The sequence below is a fragment of the Salminus brasiliensis genome, chromosome 9 (genome assembly GCF_030463535.1).
Source record: "Salminus brasiliensis chromosome 9, fSalBra1.hap2, whole genome shotgun sequence".
Classification (NCBI taxonomy): domain Eukaryota; kingdom Metazoa; phylum Chordata; class Actinopteri; order Characiformes; family Bryconidae; genus Salminus; species Salminus brasiliensis.
Genome location: NC_132886.1, coordinates 23,415,258 through 23,436,256, shown reverse-complemented (window position 1 = coordinate 23,436,256; position 20,999 = coordinate 23,415,258). Strand labels below are relative to the sequence as shown.

Sequence of the window (20,999 nt, the reverse complement as noted above, 5' to 3'; positions counted from 1 at the left end):
ATAAGTAAGTGTTGCTCACTTTGATGGGCTTGAAGGCAGGAAAATGAGGAAAACACTGAACTCTTGTTACTGATATACTTTGTGAGTATAAATGATGCAGTGGCATCTGGCGGATACTGTGCAGCCCTGGGTCATGATAAAATGACTCCTCTTGCTTGGTTAGAGTGAGTAAATAACCATATTCAAATCAGATGAGGGACACGCGTTCTTTTGTTCACTTCACCAAGTGTGAGTGTGTGTAGGTGGGTTGGGGAGTGCAGGGACGTTACCCACTGAATAGCTGCAGTATTTCTTATATGATCAGACAGGTGACATGCAGAAATGTGCACCAGATTCGTTTTAATGTGGTTATTAGTGTCATTTTGCTATACCATTTTAACTGAAAAATGATGTATTGTACTATTAATGAACTGTATTTACTTTATTTGTTTACATTATTTATAACCACCATAAACTGCAAATGTGTTATCAACTAAAGTATGGATGTTGTGTTTCTGACTTCGTTTCTTTGATCTTTTCAGTGAACATCTGATTCCAACATTACTTCTATATAAAAGCCAAACACAAGGGCTAGTATCGTACACTCAAAAGAATGCTGGCTGAAAGCAACCTAATAAGGGTCATTTTATAACCCAGCGCTGGATCCCTGTACACTTACTAATACCAGGCAGATTCCAAGTTGGAAACGTTCCTTGTTGATTCTGGTCAATTTGCTGCTGATTTCTCAGGAGCATTTTCATGCTGTGAATCTCCCGTTCTACCACATCCCAAATGGGTTTTACTGGATTCAGATTCAGTGACTGGGAAGGTCACAGAAGAACAGCTTGAGTTCTAGAATTACTCAAAACAGCCTGTCTGTTTATTTTTATGCTTTTTGCATAAAACACAGTTCTTTAATGCACTAAACACAAAAGTCAAGTTCAGTTCAAACTGCTATTCAAAAATGAATGTGTTTAAAAACTGAAAGATGTTAAAAAGTCTTGATTTCATTTGGCCCCGTGTGGTCCGGCAGACTAAGGCACTATGATCAGAGAGAGAGCACAATTGGCGCTACACCACTCTAGGGTGGGGGTAGATGGCGCTTTCACCCCACATTGCTTTGCTGTGGTGCTGGTCTTCTCTAGCGTTTGCGGGCTGGTGTGTTAAAGCTGTGTATGCGGCATTTTCCTCTAGATGCATTGGTTGCCCGTTGATGTCGCATCGGCAGCGTATGGGTTAGGTAATTGACGGAAAATGGGGGGGAAATCAAAAAAAATAAATAAATAAATAAATATATATATATATAAACACATATATTATATATAATCTAGAAATGTCATGTCAGAATAAGAGTAACTTAGAGAGTAACAAAATAACAAAGAAACTAATTAATAATGCCATAAATAAGTGTAACTATAAATGACTCTCTTGAGCTATTGTGCTATTTGTTGTTTGTGTTTAGACTGTTTAGTCCACAGAAGCAGATTGTTGGCATGCACATAGTTGCTACAATGCGATGAACAGTGCTACTGTCATGATCTCTATCTTTCCAGAGTCCTGGGGAGGTGTTCCTGCTCCTACAGGAGCCAGTGGCCAGTAAAGAGTGTGAGGTGGAGTTCAGTGAGGGCAAGCAGAAAGCGAGAGTAAAGCCAGTGAACTGGAACGAGAACACCCTCAGTGTGGCCGCTGCAGGTAAAAGACACACTCCCAGCTGAATGTGGTTCTGATGGGCCCCTGAGGCCTTTTGGAACACAGTTGCAGGAAGCCAAGAAATGAGCTGACATTAGGCCTCAGGAGGACTATTCTTCACACACGCCAAACTGCAGAAACAAAACAACTCTCAAATGTTCATCCCTGTACATGCAGCTGCACACTCACTGGATACAGCCACTTTATTAGACACGTACCTTGTTGGTAGACTATGGGACGCGTTTATTGCTGTATATGTCGATATGTCGCCAATCCTAATTTGGCATTACAGAATGATGCTGCTGTGATTTACAAAAGGGGTGCAGTGTGCCCACAATCAGGGAAGGTTTGCTGCTCTTTTGCCTCATTGCATAGCTTTAGTGTCACGTAAAAAACATGTAACAAACCATTTAAATTTTTTGACATCATTTGATTCTGGCAGTTGTTACATTTTGTCATGATTTCTTGATTAGTGGACCAATGATAACGATCCAAAATGACTTGTGAATTGGAAGTTAGGAAGTTTTCACTGACGGTTAAAAAATATTTGATGTTATTTGATTACATTTATTTACTTTATGATTTTTCATAAATGACTGCATTATTCTTGATTCTTAGTTTTAAAAAATAATAAAAAAAACAACTAAAACATGATTTTAGTAAAACAATGTTTAAAGCTGCTATTAACTGATATTTTGGTTAAACCATAATGGTTAATTGCACAATTCCTGCAATAAAAGCACTTGTTACTGTATAAAAGCACTTGCAAAAAGCTTACAGCCATGTTTCATTGTACAACATACAGCTAAGCCTTCACACACATACACACACACACACACACACACACACACACACACACACACACTGCGATGTCACATTCATACAGTTACTAAATGAACAGCAAGTGCTCTGTGATATTAAACAAGGATTAGCCAGAAAGCATGGTCTCCTAGGGCACTGAAGTTCAGCTCAAACCAAAGTACTTTTAAAGCAGAAAGTTAAAAAGTTACTGATTTTCTGGATTTATAGTTACTATTTTAAAGGTAAAATAACGTATTAATTAAAAGTAATTGACGTAATGAGTCGTGATTTGGAACCTGAAACTATGAAGGATAAAACATGTATTTTTTTCCCAGCAGAAACCGGATTCCACATAAAAAGAATGGGAGTCAATCAGAGGTTTATACTGTTAATTGCAAAGTTGCATGTGTACCATGACAGTGCTCGAGCATCAGTAATTAACACCTTTTTTTAGTAAATCTGTCCAGCTCATGCACTGTGTATGTTCATTATCCTCTAGCCCCTCATCAGTGGTCAGTTTCCGACCACAAGACCACTTCCAGCTGGATGCCTTTGGTCAGATGATTATTCTCAACTCATTAGTGACAGTGAAATGTTTAAAAGAAAACTGCTGCTACCATGTTGGAGTAACTACTGTGCTGAAAATTGACCACCACACATTTAATACATGGTCAGTGATGGTCTTATGCTGGTCCCTTTCCAAATTGCCAAACAGAACAGAGGGGGAGAATCAATTGATGCAGCAACATTTAGGCCTACAGACTGCATAGTGTTCCAGTATGAAGTAGATGTATCTAATAATCTGACAGCTCAGTGTATGAGCAGAGGAATGTTGGAGAAGTACAGTATTTGTTATGGTGAGGATAATGTTAATGGCATGTTACAGACTTTCCTGCTGGAAGCGTGGGTGTAACACTCTACTGCGGAGGTGCAATCAAAGCCAAGGCACGCCTACACTACTACAGCACGATGGGAGAGATTGAGCGCCTCCTCAAGCAGGCTGCAAACCCCATGAACTTCATGTGGCAGGTACACAAACCGCCTGAAGCATGTTGAAGACCTGATTAAACAAACGTGACTGGGAAAAAGTTCAGAGCCAACTCAGGGTATCTTGATTCCAGCACAGCCATTACATTATGGAATTCATTGTGATATCCAGTTTTAGCCATTTCCAGTTCAGATGTTTTTGCCTGATGGCTTTATTCGACAGGTTTTATTAGCCCGGCTTATTGATTGATTGAGTAGGGTAACACTGCCCACATGACAACTAGCATTCCGACTGGGGCTGTAATGATTTAGGAAATTGCTTCTGTTGTTTTTATTTGCAGCAGTTATGCTGTTTTTTTACTTTATAGCCAATATTCATTACCAGCTGTTGCAGTTCTCACTGACAAATGTTTCAGTGCTCAGTAATAAGTCATCTAATTCACTCTGCAGTTGTTCTATCGTGCCAGTTTTCTTCTATATTCATCACATCTGTGTGAAATTACTCTGGTTAAAACACCCCCATTAATTCACATTATTGAGGTGAGTCAGTCAATAGTGAAATGATCTATTAACAAAATGATTTGTTGATTTGATGATTTTAAACCAAGGTGGCAAATAAAAAAAGAGCTTATCTTCTCACACAAAGACTCCAAATGCTGATGTTGCACCCATCTGCATTGTTAGATATTTCATTTGCCAAGTGAGAGCTTTTTCGAGCTCTAATTCAATTTAAAAATGGAAGGAATTTACTGTAGTTGGCACATGCAGATCCAGCTTTATACAGTAGCTATAACAATAGTTCACTGTTAAAGAGTGGAAAAAAGGTGGGAGAGTTCCTGCCAAAGAAATTCAGAAACCCAGCAGATTTCAATCTGCTATTCGAGACAGCGCTAAAGTCTTGAGTAGCGATTTTTAGCACAGGTAAGGCCTATTAACGTGCCTATTTCTACAGCACAACAACTGAGCTAAACTGCAAGTCTCAGTCTTCTGTGTGTTCTGCAGCACTAACCCGAGGGCCCTGAGCTAATTATCAATAAGACAAATGTTCATGAGGTTTTATTGGATTCATGCAAGAGCTCCCTCACACCCTTCAGCCACATCAGAGATGCAAGGACATTAAGAGTGCAGCCAGCCATAGAGCGATTCCTTTCCATGCCAACTTAACCCAACTAATTGAATTTGTATACTCCCAGACAAGAGGGAACAGCAAATACATATTCATGCATCTTAAGCTTCACGTGCCTTTGTATGCTGATACACCAAATATACACCATGCTAGCCTTTTAGGGTATAGGGTGGCCACAGGTGCACAACATCATCAGAACTATTTATAAATGACCAAACCACCAAAACTGTTGTACCCTGCAACATATTCTTAATCATAATATAATAATCTAATAATACAGTAATGGCAGTGATGGTAAGTAATAAAAAGTAATGAAAGTAATGATAGTTAATAGTAGTAATATTCATAGTGACAGAGTCCATTTAGGTTTTAACATGGTCATTAGGCAGGTAGCAGTGGTAGGAGGGTGCTATATGCTGAGCATATGCAGAGTAGACCTCTGCCTCAACCTGCTCGTATTGGTGTTAAATGCCAATAACTTGCATTGGTCAGGGGTATGTCCACTATAAATCTGTTTTTAGATTAACTCTGTGATTAATGTTGTGACTGTGTTGAGCTGCTAGGGAGCAATGAGGGGAAAAAGGGGAAGTATGAGAACCCCCTACTGTAAAAATGATTCATAAAGACCTGCTGTGCCTAGATAAAACAGACCATGATGAGCAAAAGGCTTGGTTTAACTGAGCAATTTCCAAAATAATTGTATAGCATTTTATTACTACTGTGAAAATGGCGTAACATAAACAGGGTAAATTCTTAATTATGGTAAAATTCCTGGATTAAGGGGTGAAAATGCTCAAACGCTGTGTTACAAGCCTATTTACAACCCTGTTATTTTGCGTCCGAACAAAACATGCTGATTTAACAAAGTAAAAAAAAGGATGTGCTCTGCTCTGATTGGTTGGTATACACCAATTATGTATAATTCTAAATAATTATTATAATTATTTCTGAATCTTTCCAGATAGTGTTGTTCTATTGCTGTTCTTTCAGCGCTGTATATGGTTAGCTAGCAAACAGTTTTCCTCTTTATTCTTGTTTTAAAATAAGCTTAAAATTGTCCTCAAACTGACAGGTTTTGTCTTGTTTTACTTTGTTACTTCAGGTCCTTGTTACTTCAGGCTAATTTTAGGCACAATCCACTGGGTTGTAGTGTAGTGTAGTGATGTTTACCTCTGGGCATTTGAGCATGTCTAATTTGGGTATGTCATTATGTTAACCAATAATATCATAACCATAGAAAATCAGGTTATGCCCTTTGATGGACTGGTTTTGACCCATATTTATGGTCACAAAGATGATAACTGTACCTCTCCCACAAACATCCCCAACTATTATTATTATACAGTATAATGATTAAACCAGAGCAGTTTAACAGTATAGATGGTTTGTTTTGATGGCTTTATCAATATAATTTATCAATAATTTATAAATAGTTCTGACCAGAGGAGGATGGTTCTCATTGTCTTGGTTCCTCTCAAGGTTTCTTCCTCCAGCCCTGAGGGAGTTTTTCCTTGCCACTATTGCTGTTGGCTTGTTTACTGGGGATCTTAGATTGTTCATGTCTTTTTTTTTGTTGTTTTATGTGGTTGTGTAAAGCTGCAGCAGTTGTAAAAAGCTCTATACAAATAAAATTGACTTATCAAGCAAAAATACATTTAGCTATGTTTGCCAGCTCTACGTCCAAATATAGCATGGATCTGCTACAACTATCCTTTATATTCTCCTTCTTTTTGCCCCCTGTGCTACCATGTTTTCCTCCCCCTTCTCCAGTGCAGTTCTGTGCATGATTAACTGTAGACTTGCATCTGGGTCTGACTTAATTTTGGAAAGATCGCTTTTCATGATCCAATCAAATCCTATTGGATTAAATCATGTCCTGACCGTACTTATTCCACCCAATTATCCTGTTGCACTGTGTCCTGAAAAAAAATCCTAAATCACATTGATTTTAACCTGCATCTTCTTGCTTTCCCCAGGCCTTTCAGGTGTCTTCCACAGAGAAGCTGGATCAAATCCTGGCTTCTAGTCTGATGCGGAAGATGCCTACCGGAGGTTTCCAAGGCCTGCAGAATGACCAGACTGCGTCTGGTGGTAAGTGATTCTTTAGGTCGGTATCACACTTAATTAGCTGGCTACGATTCAGTTCAAAGGAAGAAAGCACTGAACTCACACAGTATCTAGCAATACTTCTCACTGATCCCTGATCTGTTCATGTGGGCTAACTTTCACAGCACCTTATTCCCCATGCTGTTAATGAATAAATGATGGAGCATTACTGTAGGCTTGTACCACTGACATGCATTTTCATCCCTTGACAAACACAGCATGACCTAAATCCAGAGCACTTCAACATTTTCTAATGTTAATGCTAATGCTGAAACCACACCTCTTTGTGCTCTTGCGTTTTAATCCTGTGTGGTAAACAATACTCCCTAGTATCTTGATCTCATCATACAACAATGTTGTATTACATTATCTCTCGAAAGATAGGGTGGGGTTAACTGTTGGCAAGATTGAGTGTGGCTTAGTGTACAAGTTGACCTCACTGAATGGGAAATGGAATGTTTAAGATTCATATTAACAAGCCAATAAAATGAAAAAAAAAATGCAAATATAAAGTTCAGTTCCCACTCCATGTTGTCCATTTCTGGAAAAACAGCCAATTCTGAGTGCAGTGTTTCAGTGATATGAAAAACAGCATATTTACATACAGTACATCCAACTGTTCAGCCTACAGCCCTTTAGCCCTTCCCATTGAAGTCACAATACAGGACAGTCAGTCAGAACAGATGCAATTTACATACATTGTTTACATAGTAAATATGGGACTTTTGTTGGGGTGAAAAATGCTCAATCGCTTTGTTACAAGCCTATTTACAACCCTGTTATTTTGCCTCTGAAAAAACATGCTGATTTAACAAAAAAAAGAACAAGCTCTGTCCTGATTGGCTGGTATACACAGCAGTTTATAAAAGGTGCATTGCAAAGCTGCGAATAGCAATGTTTAGAATAGCTGTTTTTAGCACTGTAACAGAAACCCTGATTATTTTTGTAATTATTCCTTACCAGTGTTGTTCTCTCAGCGCTTTATGTGGTTAGCTAGCTGAAAAAAATTGCCGTGCACCTGCCTGGTTCCTTTCCTTGGTTTTGGCTTCCTGGTAGGGTCCTCCTTCTGAGGTGTGGTTAGCTCTAGTCTGAGGAAGTCCAGTCTGTTTTTGAGGAGACATACGTTGGTAAGTCTTGTGGTGATGTGCTGCTTATCTTAGAAAAGTATCTAAACCACCACATTTGTTTCACTGCACATTTAGGTGTTGACAAACTTTAGCTACACTATATGTCTAAATGTTTGTGGACACCCCTCTAATAAATGCCATTAGCTACCTTAAGTTGTGCGATGCACAAATGCACACACATAGCTGGTCTTGTCCCTGTAGAGAAGCATTGCTAATAGAATAGGACTCTCTGGAGCAGATGAACACGGATCTATTGGCACCATGTCTATTGACACTAACGCTCATGTCATTGAATGCAATCAAATCCTTCCAGCAATGCTCAATGACAGTTCCATCAACAAGAGCAGGATAAACTCTTTTACACAATGAATGAGCAGGTGTCCCAATACTTTTGTCCTTATAGTAACGTATAGTAAATAATGAGCCAAGAGTCTTATGAAACTGACCTTTCATGCAAAAATGAATGATATTTTTGACACGTGAACCCAAACCAGCATCGTAAGTAGTGGAGCTCTGAGAAAAAAAAAAAAATAAATAAATAAATAAAATAAAATAAAATTATATATATATATATATATATATATATATATATAGGGAAATTAAGGAAATGGCCTTGTTGAGTGCTGCAGTGGACGATCTTTCATCTTGTCTAGTGTCTTGATATTGTCGGAGAGGTCAGCTTACTGAGGGACTGGTTAAAATGGATCATTTGACAAATTCTCCATTTCTGAAGAAAAATGAATGGGAACAGTTTTTCTTGCTTCACTGCAGCAGCTTTTTCTCCCACTATTTTGTCTTCTGCCAGTGGCTGAGACAGCAATACGAAAGGTTAGATAAGTGCCATTTTTAAAATATCACTTCAGAAACTCTTAACATCCCATTCTCACGTTGCTGAAAACTAATCACGGTGGGCGTGTTTGATGTGGACCGCCATAAATTACTGCAGATTGCTTCTATGCCATTTGCACCCTTGTATGAACTCTATTTCCAAGGGAGGGGCACATGAGGTGAGTGACCTCAGGTAGCCCCTCCATTACTCACTACTCTTTTCCTCAACTTTTTCTTCCTGCAAACTACTTACATCTGAATCTCTCACTGTGTCCCTTTCTGAGCTCCTCCTCTCTAACTCTTTGTTCTACCTATCTGTCTCTGTCTCCCTCTTTCTTGCTCTCTGTCTCTCTCTCTCTCTCTCTCTCTCTCTCTCTCTCTACACACACACACACTCACAGACGCTCACTCACTCCACAGCTCTATGAATATTTAGGCTTCTCTCCACTTTCCCAGCAGGGTGTCATGAAAGCAATATCAGTCTAGTGGGGGAAGTCGTGTCAGTTTTAATTTGACCTTTGGTTCTGCTGGACTGATGTTTGCGATGCACCTCTTCACAGAACTCCTTCTAAGATCCTCCTGCATATTCAAATCCTCAGTGAACTTCTGCATGCCGATCAGATTGTGCTCTTTGATGGACTGGTTTTGACCCCATTTTACAGTCACAAATCAAAAGGGAACCATTTATCAAAAATGAAAAATACTCTTTGCAAGTGAAATGAACATGAATCTAGTCAATATATATGAATATTTCTCATGATGACATTGTTAACAGAATATTAGAAGATTATTTAAGATATTTCTATGTTTTTTTACTCACTTTAAGGCAATGAATTAAGATACATTTTCCAGAGAAACTGACTTGAAACCAGTATAAATTTCTGGGAATAGGTTGAATAATCATGCTTTTGTAGTCAATGGAGGGAATTTACAGGGTATTGGCGGGTTTGTGTGTGCTGAGCAATTCTAAAAGACAGGAGTCAAGGCAGGGTCAAGAGAAACTAGACAAATCCATTATTAAATACCCAAAGTAACAGACCGGGAGGCGAACATGAGAAAACCAAGGGTAGCAATTCAGTAGTACATGGAAGAATACAAGAGTTCACACACAGTGAACACAACCAGGTGGTATATATATGGTATGTGTGAGATCTGAAACACGCAAGATATAATATTTATATTATATAATATTTTACTTTTTCTTTTTAAGTTTTTATGTAGTGAGTTGTTGTTGTTGTTGTTGTTTCATTGGCAAATCATTGTAATTATTAAATATATATATACAAAATCTCAGCCAATTATTTGCTGGAATCTCTTAATCTAAATATTATACATTGTTGCTTTTGGAGCACAGCCAGTGTTGATGGAGTTTAATGATAAATAGACCAATAAAATTGGATGCTGTGTGTCACTGACCATTGCTGCACACCTGCAATTTAGTTCTTTACAATCTTTAAATGCTGCTATGGAGCACTTTTCCCCAATATTTCTGCACAGTTTAGACTTAACAACTGCTTAGTCAAGTCAAGTCACATTTATTTTATAGTGTTTTTAGAACCATTTTCTTTACATTGTACCCAGTTTCCCTCCTCAATTTTGTATAGCCAGTTACATAACCCACTTATCAGTACAGAAAAAAGAGAGAGAGAGAGAGAGAGAGAGAGATCTACTTTGGCCTACAAAGCCAAGAATGGACCAACCATTACTTGATGGCAATGGTCAAAAGCTGATCTGTACAAAGAGCCCTTCGAGCTTCAAGTACGGCTCGGCTTGACCAGTCATCCCATAAGATCCATAGAAGACAAGAACCCAGGCTTTTCTCTGTCCTGGCACCAAAGCGGTAGAACGAACTTCCACTGGAGTTGCTCGCTGTCTCATCCAAGAGTACTTGGATGAAGCGTAGTGTCGAGTATTGTGGTCTCCATACTGTCATTTGTGTGAGGCATCTTTTGAATTCTAGCCAGTGCAAACTGGCCGAGGTTATTTCCTGAGTTAAGAATGAAGCACTTTTGTAAGTCACTCTGGAGAAGAGCTTTTACTAAATGCCTTAAGTGTAAATGTAAATCTACCCACCCAAAGAGAGCAAGACCAATTGTGCTCTATTGGGCTCTGGCTGCTGAACCAGCGATCCTCAGGTCACGGTGACAGCACCTTGGTCTTCTGGACCACCCAGAACAACCTTGCACTTTTTATAATCTGATGTTTTCACAAAGTAGCTTTACAGAAATCTGGAAACAAGAAAGAAAACAATAAAACAAATACAACCCCAAGTGAGGAAACCAACTGTGACAGTGGCAAGAAAATATCTCTCAAAGCCAAAGAAAAAAAATTTACATTTCCTTCTACTCATATCCTGCTTTGATTCTCACCCATATGAATATACTTTCTTGACTTTTTTGTCATGTTTGTCCTGCTAACTAGTCTCTGTGCAGTCCTGTGTAATGTGTAATGCATTTATTTGTTGCACTATAGGCCTGAAGAAAGGCCTTTCAATACAGTGTATTCAGGATGTACTGAACGTAACCTGAATTGGCTGGTTAAATGGGCCATGATTACATTAACAACTTCTGTAAAGTTATTCTTTTGGAGATTGGACTATAAAGAGATGGTTGACTGATGCTTTTAACCCAAAAATACATTTGGTTCCATAAAAACATGTTCGGAAAATAAATGTGGAAGTGTGGAGAACCTTCACACTCACACGTCAAACACTGAACACTGAGGTTTATTATGCAACATCTTGATTAGGTCCCTAATTAGACAGCAGTTACATAACAGTAAAACTGAATTTACAGTACCCACAGCAATATATGACTGGTGTAATTCTCACAGGGCATAGAAAGAGCTTTGAGAAAATGGATCTTATATCTGTTTCTCATAATAGGGGCAGTGGTGGCTCAGCGGTTAGAGCGCCGGGATATCGATAACAGGGTTGTGGGTTCGATTCCCGGGCTCGGCAAGCTGCCACTGTTGGGCCCTTGAGCAAGGCCCTTTACCCTCTCTGCTCCCCGGGCGCTGGAGTTGGCTGCCCACCGCTCTGGGTGTGTGTGTGTACTCACTGCCCCTAACACGTGTGTGTGTGTGTGTGTGTGTGAGTGTGTATTCACTACCAGATGGGTTAAATGCGGAGGACACATTTCGCTGTACAGTCCACACTGTACAGTGACGAATACGTGCACCTTTATCCTTTATCCTTTAAACCTGTCCAGAATTAGACCTTGCTGAGCTGTACTAGTTGCAGAACTTATTGTACCTCAGAAATATGTCTTGAATGAGTGTCTTTGCCATGCCTGCCATTGTGAAGGCCAGCAAACCTTAGGATCTGCTGTAAAATATCCTAGGCCAAGAACACTGATCCAACCAGACTGCTTTTCTTTTTAGTTATATAGAAATAAAATAGTAGTTCAGTACATTTGCTTGTTTCTGACATTTTGACACAGATGAAATGATCATCAATTCATCAGTTTAATCATTTTCTCACACACTTGTTTGTAGTTTGGCCTGTTTTAAGTAGATTGTCTTGTTAAAAAAAGGTTGTTACTATATTCTACATTTTTTGTTCTTCCAAGGTGTCCAGCCCCCATTCAGATAAAGCATCCCCACACTTGATGCTGCCACCCCCATGCTTCACTTTTGGGATGGTGTTTATTTAAAGAATGTGCCAGGTTAAGATAGGATATTTCTAACCTTCTACACATATAGACTGGTTTTATGCATAGCTCTTGATTTTGTTAACTGGTGCACCATGACTCCAGTCTCAGTAACTGAACTCTGTAGCTCCTTGTGATGGCTGGCCTTTCTGATCTTGGTGATATATTGCAGCTTTCTTTTCCATGATCCAGCACTGCTCACTAGGTATGTTGTTTTATAGTCTTTTGCCTATAGCTTTATCTGTATTATCTTTACTGTTTTTTGAATTAGGGGGGTAAACCTTTTAATTATTCGCCAGTCTTTAAGACCAATATCACTTTAAATGAATTCATTTTGATGGTTGGTTCTTTAAATAGAACATGAGCCAAGATTATATTCTGTAAAAATTGTCCAAACTTGCAGCTGCTACACAACAATGGGTTTGCGGTTGAAGAATGGATAAGTTAATAACTAAGATGCCAAAAGCTCAGTAATGAGATGACGAGACATATAGTAGGTGCTAGCATCTAATGGTGTGAACATTTTAATGATTCACAGGTAGAGGCCAATTAAAACTAAATATCACCTGAAATTAATTCATTTTAAGGGCTCATGGCTTTGAAATAGACTATGCAAAAACTGTCCTTTGTAAATGAGAATGATCTGATCCTTTTTTAAGGAGGTGGATACTTTTGTAATGCAATGTAATAGGTTTATTCACCTCCAGTTGATATTTTAAATTATCGTTTAGCGGCCTTATTAATTTTGTATGTCTGTGAAAGGACTCACTGGATAGATTGAATATAGTTTTGTTAGCATGGTGGCAGATGTGTAGATAAAATCAAGAAAAAATATTGATATTTATATTAATTTATTATCAGCCAACAGAACAGTAATCAGCCTTAAAATCAGTTTGTCAATTTATTGATTGTAGTTCCCTAGCATTAGCAATGCTCCTGACACTAAGGGGCCACTGCCTCTTTTCAAACTGCCTACATTATCAGAGAAAAGCACCAGGTCTCCAGCTCCGCTGTGCCGGCTAGCTTTAAGAATGATGAGGGAAGAGAGAGCGCCATCCACCCACCAGAAAGTGTGCTTTCTAAGACCCTGGCTGCTGGTGGCAAGCGGCATGGCTTGGGATTCGAACTCACAACCCCCTGGCAATAGTGGCAGCGCATTGGCTGAGCCATTTGGAGCCCCGTAGCATAGAAAATAGAGTTTGTAGGCAGAGTACAGATGAATCAATTAACCAGATATCAAGGACTAGACCAGATTCTTGCAATCCTGGGCATGAATTAAGAAGAGGATAGGTCAGGTCAACCCATCCCTAGAGTGCAACACAGCTTACCAGGGCTGGGTTTACCAAAAGCCAGTTAGTACAACGATTATTGTTAAAGCAACACTTGGGGACACTTAGCAGCATTCTGAGCCCGGAATAACAACGGCAGCAGCAGAGCTTCTCACTATTACAGGTCAGTGGAGCATCACAATGATTCTGAAGCGGCTATTTAAAGCTGAAAATGCTACATAGAGTTACTTTAAATTATAGAGCGAGCATCACATTATACTCTCTCTCTCTAATAGTTAGGATGAGCTTAATACTATGAAGCTTTTGCGAAACTGGGACCAGTACCAGTTTAAATAGGTTAGTGTAAGAACATCACAAAACTGTGCTAGACTCTAGTTAGCAACCTTAAATCATCGACTCTAATCATCTACTCTGACTCACTCCCTTTGTGAGTGTGCGGCCTGATCTTGGCTCAGTTTTCCACTGCATAAGCTGGAAAGCTATGGTCCTAAATAACAAGCAACAGTTTAGCAAGTTTGTAGCTGATTGATGGTGTAATCTTCAGTATCCAGGTATTGATCCGGTGACCAACAAATGCTTGCCGTTACAAACCGCAGGGCTGCCTACTGAAAGCTGTGTCAACCATTACTCATTTTACGAGCTGGAAACGAGCCTTACCTTATAGACTATATTTCATGTTGAAAAAGTTTCTCTTTCACTCAGGCACAGCTAACAAAGCTGCTGCTTTAACCAGAGCTGCCATTTGGTACAATAAAGCCCACTCTAAAATGTAGATGTGCAGCAGCACAGTGCCCACTCATAAATACTGCATTGTCTTTGCTTTTCTAACACCTACGCATTGAGTTGGAGTTTGGAATCAGCAATGAAGGCCATGGAACAAGCTTACCCTTGCTGTTACTTTCAAAATCAATGACTGTCCACCAGGTTTTAGTGTGTTTTCATTTTTTTTTCTTCTGAGCACTGAGTTTGAGTCTTCTGGCTATGATAAGTGGGCTGTTGTTGTTGTAAGCTAAAAATCATGACTAAAAAGAAAATTCATATTTTTGCATATATATTCTGCCTTCCAGGCTGCCAGTGGTGTTGAGATTTGAAGCCAGTGTGTTTTAGACATGGATTCATTTATAAACCTGTGTGCTGGCTAACATAGAAGTAGCATAGCATAGCATAGCATAACACAGTAGCATAGAAGAAACACCCTTGGAGGAAAGCACCAGGTCCTCAGCTAACAGATCCTGTGCCAGCTAACATCACTTCAAGAGTGATGAGGGTGTTTCTCAGACAGTGGCATAGACCCACCTGGAGAGAGCACAGCCAATTGTGCTCTCACTGACTCTGGTTGCGGATGGCACAGCGGAATGGCTTGGAATTAGAACTCACAGCCCCGGGGCCACAGCATTAGAGCAGTAGAGCATTAGCTGAGCCATTTGAAGCCCTGTAGCGTAAAATTGTAGTGGAAAGTGGAATCTAAATGACACAAAAATGGGTTTGTGGGTGGAGTACAGATATTTCAATTAACCAGATGCCAAAAACTCTGCAATGAGGTGACAAAACCAGGTTCTAGCAATCCTGGGCATGAAGCTAATGAAATGATAGGTCAGGTCAAACCATCCCTGGAGTGCAACACAGCTGAAAAATTGGTATTTCTTGCACATGCGCCCCCCCCCCTCCCTCTCACAGTGTTGGGAAGTGTAATTTGAGCACTGAGTGTGTATTTTAGACATAGATTTATTTATGAACTGATTGTGTAAACATATGATCATCCCAGTACCATTTAAGCTTCTAACATGTATATGAAGTACACTGCAGCCGATTTGGTTTGGGACATAGCCCCGCTAAACGTAAGCACCATGCAGAAGAAGTTAAAGCACAGAAATGAGGACAGGTGCACTCTAGCTGTAAGAAGGCATATAAGACAACTTTCTTGTGACATCATGTCTTGTGTTTCGTGTTGTGGTTAATATTATGTTCATATTTCAAACAATCTGCTCCAGAACAATTGGCAACATTTACACTTACTCCAACAAAACGCACTAACAAAGCAATCACCCCAGGGTTTGTTTTAATCGAGCCAAAGCAGACAAGTAAAACCACACCCTTAGTGCTGCTCATTAGGGCTTTCAGTGTTGGTCTCTACTGAAAAGAGAGTGGCCATACTGTGAGAAGTTTACTCTAAACCCTAAGAATGTTTTTTTTTTTATGTTAAGAAGGGTGTCCAGACTTAAACCGGATTTGTTTTGTCACCTGCAGCCTCACACTCCAAGGACATCCCCACTCTCCTGCATTTTGCAGCCCAGCATGGTCTGAAAGATCTGGCCAGCATTCTTCTGCAGTGCCCCGGAGCCCATCAGGCCCTGAGAACCACAAACCGCCTCGGACACACCCCCCTGGTTCTAGCACATACATACGGACACTCCCAGCTCCATGTTCTCCTGCAGGAATCACTGGTGAGTGCATCGTGAGTTTTCACCATGATAGTTTCAAAGGAACTGTAGTTTGAGGGAATTTAGATGAATGCAGTCTTTATGGGTTTATGGGAATATCTGAAGTGATGGCTCATCTTTCCTCGCACTTATCTAGCTCTTTTAGCTCCCTGTTCTGATGTACCTTTCTGCAGTGGTTTGAGTGGTCGGAAGAAAACATCCAGGGATTGTGTAGAAGCTAATGCTGTTGACTTGAGAGAAGTATAGTCTAGCATATTGTGCTGTTCTGCAGTACGGTGGCAGTCATCTCAGGAGATGGATCAAATGAGTCGAGGAGTGGGGCTCCGCAGTGGGGTGCCACAGTGGGAGGCAAATATAATCTTCTTGCTTCCAAAAGAGTGAGAAAACAGCATAACTAATTCAAGAGATGAAAGTAAGCCATCCTTTGTAACTAAGGAAGACTAAAAACGTGAAATGTAAGAAGAGAGTTGTACAAGTAACTGAGTTGTGATCACATTTCAGAGACATATGGTCTACAACATCATTTATTTAATTTCTGGTAAAAACAGCCATTAAGTACAAGTTATTCATTTTCAGCATCAGGAAAATAGTAGAAAGACTTAGGCCTTACACTATAACCTCAAGAACTTAATATAATATCTGATATCTTGGTATTTAGTGTGTTTTGAAAAGACCATCCAAGTAATCCCAAATTAATAAAATGTAACAATGTTGAGGTCTGGAGGTCTGAGAATATCAGCAGTTTTAGCAGTTTGCTTTACAAATGTTTTTTTTTTTTGTCATTTCTACTTTGAGTATGGGTCTCTGGAGCAGATACAAATCTTTACAGACCCATAGTGTTGAGTTGGCCTCTCACAATGAAAGGACAAACATCTGGTTTTTTTCTAGTAAAGAGGAAAGAGTGTGACCGAGTATCCTTTGTTGAATTCGTTTTAGCTAATGAGGGTAGCTTTGGTGGTCCACCAAGTCTGCACAGTTGTTAGGAGTCTCTTTGATTTAATTTTGAACTGCAGTTTTGGTACTAGCAATTATTCCCTCTCCAAAGGCTTTACACATGTCTCCTCTAATACATGCGAAGCCAGCAACTGCCTCTTTTCAAACTCCTTGCCGGGCAGTTGTGGAGGAAAGTGCTGGAACCCCAGTTCCTGCACCAGCCAGTCCTGTGTCGACCAACATTGTTTAAGAGTTAAGGGGAGAGAGCGCCATCTACCCACTCATAGAAAGCACGGTCAATTGTGCTTTCTCAGACTCCGGCCGCTGATGGCAAAATAGCAAGGGGTGGAATTTGACCTTGTGAACCCCAAGCTGTAGTGGTAGTGTGTTAGGCGGCTAAGCCACTCTGAGCCTACACTGAAAAGCTCTTCTTTGGATACTCTTTTTTTCTTATTTAAGTAGATTATCTTATTTCTAATCCCTATAAAAATCTCCTGAACTTTTGCACAATCTTGTGTGTTAATAAAAAGATTATAATTCAGTCAAAAGAAAACTCACATTTACATAAATCCCCTTACCACAAATGTCATCAATCAGCCAAGTTTGCTTCCTCGTGCTATGAGGCTAATGAAGCTAATATAACTAACAAGTAATGGCATCTCAGCTCTGTGCGTGTCTAAATCAGCACATGCTTGTAAATCTGTTTTTCAGACTGAACCATAAAGCATTTCACTCCCTGGCAGCTCTCGTTTGCAAATCATGTAAAAAACGGTAGGACTCCCCATTAAAGTCTTTTTTTAATAACATCTGGACATTTGATCTTTATTTACACAATATTAAGAGATGGATATAATATAAGTGAACTCATAAAACTGAAGAACAGTTAAACATCATTTGTAAAATAATTAAATGTTTCCCCACTTCCTCCAGCTGTGTGACATTTCAGCTATAGTTATTTAAAGAGATGTCCTCACATTTTCCTTAAGCGCCCTCCAATACAATAAAGAATTCCTTGTGGATTCTATGTTGCAGAGCTCTCCAGGCCCTCCTGCAGAAAAGCAGCCCCAAACCCATGACATTTCCACTTCCATGCTTCACAGTTGACATGGGTCCTCAAATGCTGTGCATAGTTTACCCCAAACATGTCCTCTGTTACTGTGTCCAAAAAATTTAACTTTGGATTCATTTGTCCAAAGCACTGAGAATGTTCCAGATGTTTCCGATGTCCTGCTCTTGGTCCAGGTGTTCTCTGGAGAACAAACTTGTGGGCTCTTTCTGATGGTAGATGCTGTACTTTGATTTGACAAGAGCTACCTGTAGATCCCACTGATTTTCGGTTTGTTGGAGACTTTATTACACATTTTGAGGTCTGCTGTTGGGCTGAACTTGCTAGAACGGCCTGACCTGGCCATGTTGGCAGTTGTTGCACTTGTAAATTATTTAGTGGACGGTGGAACGGCTGATTTTTAAGTGTACTTTCTGAAGACCTCTGAAAGCTGTTTGGATCTCACCATGGTAATAACACTCACTTTACCAGTCAAGAGCAAACCAAAGTAAATAACTGAGGTTTAAATAAGACAGGCTCCCCCAAAACTCCCTTGAATGATATCCATCTAATTATCTGCAGCTAATGTGGTGCACCTGATTCTAATTCAAGACATTTAGTAATACAGGTAGTAATACATGTGGGGGTGTCCTCACAGGAAAATAGTACTTTTATTAATTACATTTTACAAATGATTTTGAAATATATATATATTTAGTTATATTACCTGCCTCTTCTCAATATTGTTCAAGTGAAGCTCAGATCTCCATATTTTTAAATATTGAAAAAAATGTATCATTATCAAATAAAATATTATATTTATCTTAATTAGATCAATAAATATATTCATAATAGGATTCATCCTCATTAAGATAAATCCAACATTTTCCCCATGAACCGTTTTTCTGACTGCAATCTCAGCGCAAGCTCAAACTCAAACCAGTGAAAGCGACAATTGTGGTTGCTAGCCAACCCCAAAGCACACTAGCTGAGTATTTACAACCTGTAAGGGTCCTACAGGGTGGGACAGCGGTCCATAAATAAGGGCTGAAGTGTTAGCAAGGCTGGCTTCAACTAGGCAGATGTGGAGCCCCTGAGACTAGGGCGAATACAATTTACGCCCTTTTATTCTCTTGTTTCTTTGCTCTATCCCTCCAGCATCCAGTGGCCCAATCACCGACAGTACAGACAGAAATTAAACTAGAGACTTTAGCACAGGGGGAATGTGGTGACTGGCCCTCTAACATCTTTAACGGGTACCTTATATCACTACTTACATAATTTTACAACTATGACTCATCAATATCTACGATAACTTCAGTATGACTCATGGATAGCCACAATACACTTCAATCATTCGCCTACTAGCACACCAACGTGGTTCATGCACAGTAGCATTGAGTAAACAATGCAAAAGCCTTTTTGTATGGGGGCCCTTAAGAGCCTAGTTACCCCACTGCCTCCATCCCACTGTTTATAAAGGCTGCTTGTTTATCACTGTATGTGCTGACATTCCTTTTCCGCCGAGGGCTCTTCTCTATGTTTCATTAGCATTTTCTCTGCTGCTAGCCTCCTTGCTCTCTTTAAATAAGACCACTCACTAATACATGTTTCTTTTTCCCCAAAACAAAGTACAAACCAACACAGTGCTCTGTTGAATCAATCATGCTCAGATGCATTGAGGTGCACTGTGGTAAAAGCTGGAAGGGTGGGTGGTGTGCAGAGAAAGCTAATGTCAAAATTACATGACAATTTGTTTTCCTTCTGGCTTTTTCCTCAGTGAAAGCTTGGTTTGTTAAGATCCCTCCCCCACTACCCAGATGAAAGCGCAGAGGAGTGTGCATTTATTTACTAATGGCAAGCAATTAACAGGTATCCAAGTGTTTTTCAGTGAATGCATTAGGCAGAACCCAGAGGAACCCGGCCTCCTGCAGGCTTTCTTAATAATTTCCTTTAAAAACACACATCTCAAAAACTGCCTCACAGCTGACAATGGCATAAGCCAGTATATGTTAACAGTTGTAAATACAGTCGCAATACAGCCACAGTTCCTGTCACTAATGTGCTGCTAGCAACAGTAAGCTTGCACATACATGTTCACTCTCCATGGACCCCTGAGCAGATTATGCTTTGAATTCTCAATTAAGGACACGATTAACAAACCCGTATTATAAATGAATGATCTCTCGACCAGTGGGTCTGTGAGCCTTTCAGCCACAGCCCTGTCGAACACTTACTTTACTTGCATTACTTTTCCACTGATTGTCATGTTGGCGTCTCTATCGTAGCTACTCCAGGCTCAGCACACTGCTAACTGCACTATCTAACTTTGGTGAGGCAGGCGGGACAATGCTTGCGAAAATATTTGTGTAAAATCCTGTAATATTACTCTACTGCGTCCGTCCACATACTTCTCTCACTTTTAGTGATGGTTCTGTATCTCTCAGCTTGCTCAGAAGAAAAAAAATAGTCCTTAAGTGGTGGCTCAGAGTGCAAATTACAGTTCCCGACTGAAGGTGGGCAGAACAAAGATGCCAGTTTCTATCATTTTCAAGTTCAAAACATCTTAAGTTCAGTTTTAATAAACTTGAAAATATGTGTTTAAGAGACTGCAGTAATGACAGGTTCAGTTGTTGTTGTTTTTTTGTTGTTTAGTTTCTTTTTGCACAATATAATAGTTTGAAAACTTTTGTGTATATGTTTTATATGTATTAGTAGTGAAATAAGCAGTCAGATGGGCTGTTTTCTAATAGGTTTTTATAAAAGGTAATAAATTAGTCAGTTTTACTGTGACATGCTGTGATATAAATTTTTACCCAAAATCAGGGGAACTGGGACTGAACAACATTTGTGCATTCTGCAACTGTTTCTTATACCCATACTGTTCATATACTGTAGTTTTGTGAAGCAAACCCTGCAGTACTCATATCCTTCATTATAAACATGATGAAATTTAAATGCTTATATTCTGTGGTCTCTTGAAAATAAAATAAGCTAT

At 39.6% G+C, this 20,999-nt stretch overlaps 1 protein-coding gene across 1 annotated transcript in view; it reads left to right on the top strand.

Moving 5' to 3' along the window:
* LOC140562727 (B-cell scaffold protein with ankyrin repeats-like) overlaps nt 1-20,999 on the top strand; it is a 100,573-nt gene that overhangs the window by 47,637 nt on the left and 31,937 nt on the right. Inside the window, exons 4-7 of the mRNA XM_072688588.1 lie at nt 1,533-1,671; nt 3,356-3,498; nt 6,559-6,673; nt 15,830-16,026. Coding sequence (XP_072544689.1) covers nt 1,533-1,671; nt 3,356-3,498; nt 6,559-6,673; nt 15,830-16,026 — 594 coding nt within the window. The remainder of the gene's footprint in view (nt 1-1,532; nt 1,672-3,355; nt 3,499-6,558; nt 6,674-15,829; nt 16,027-20,999) is intronic.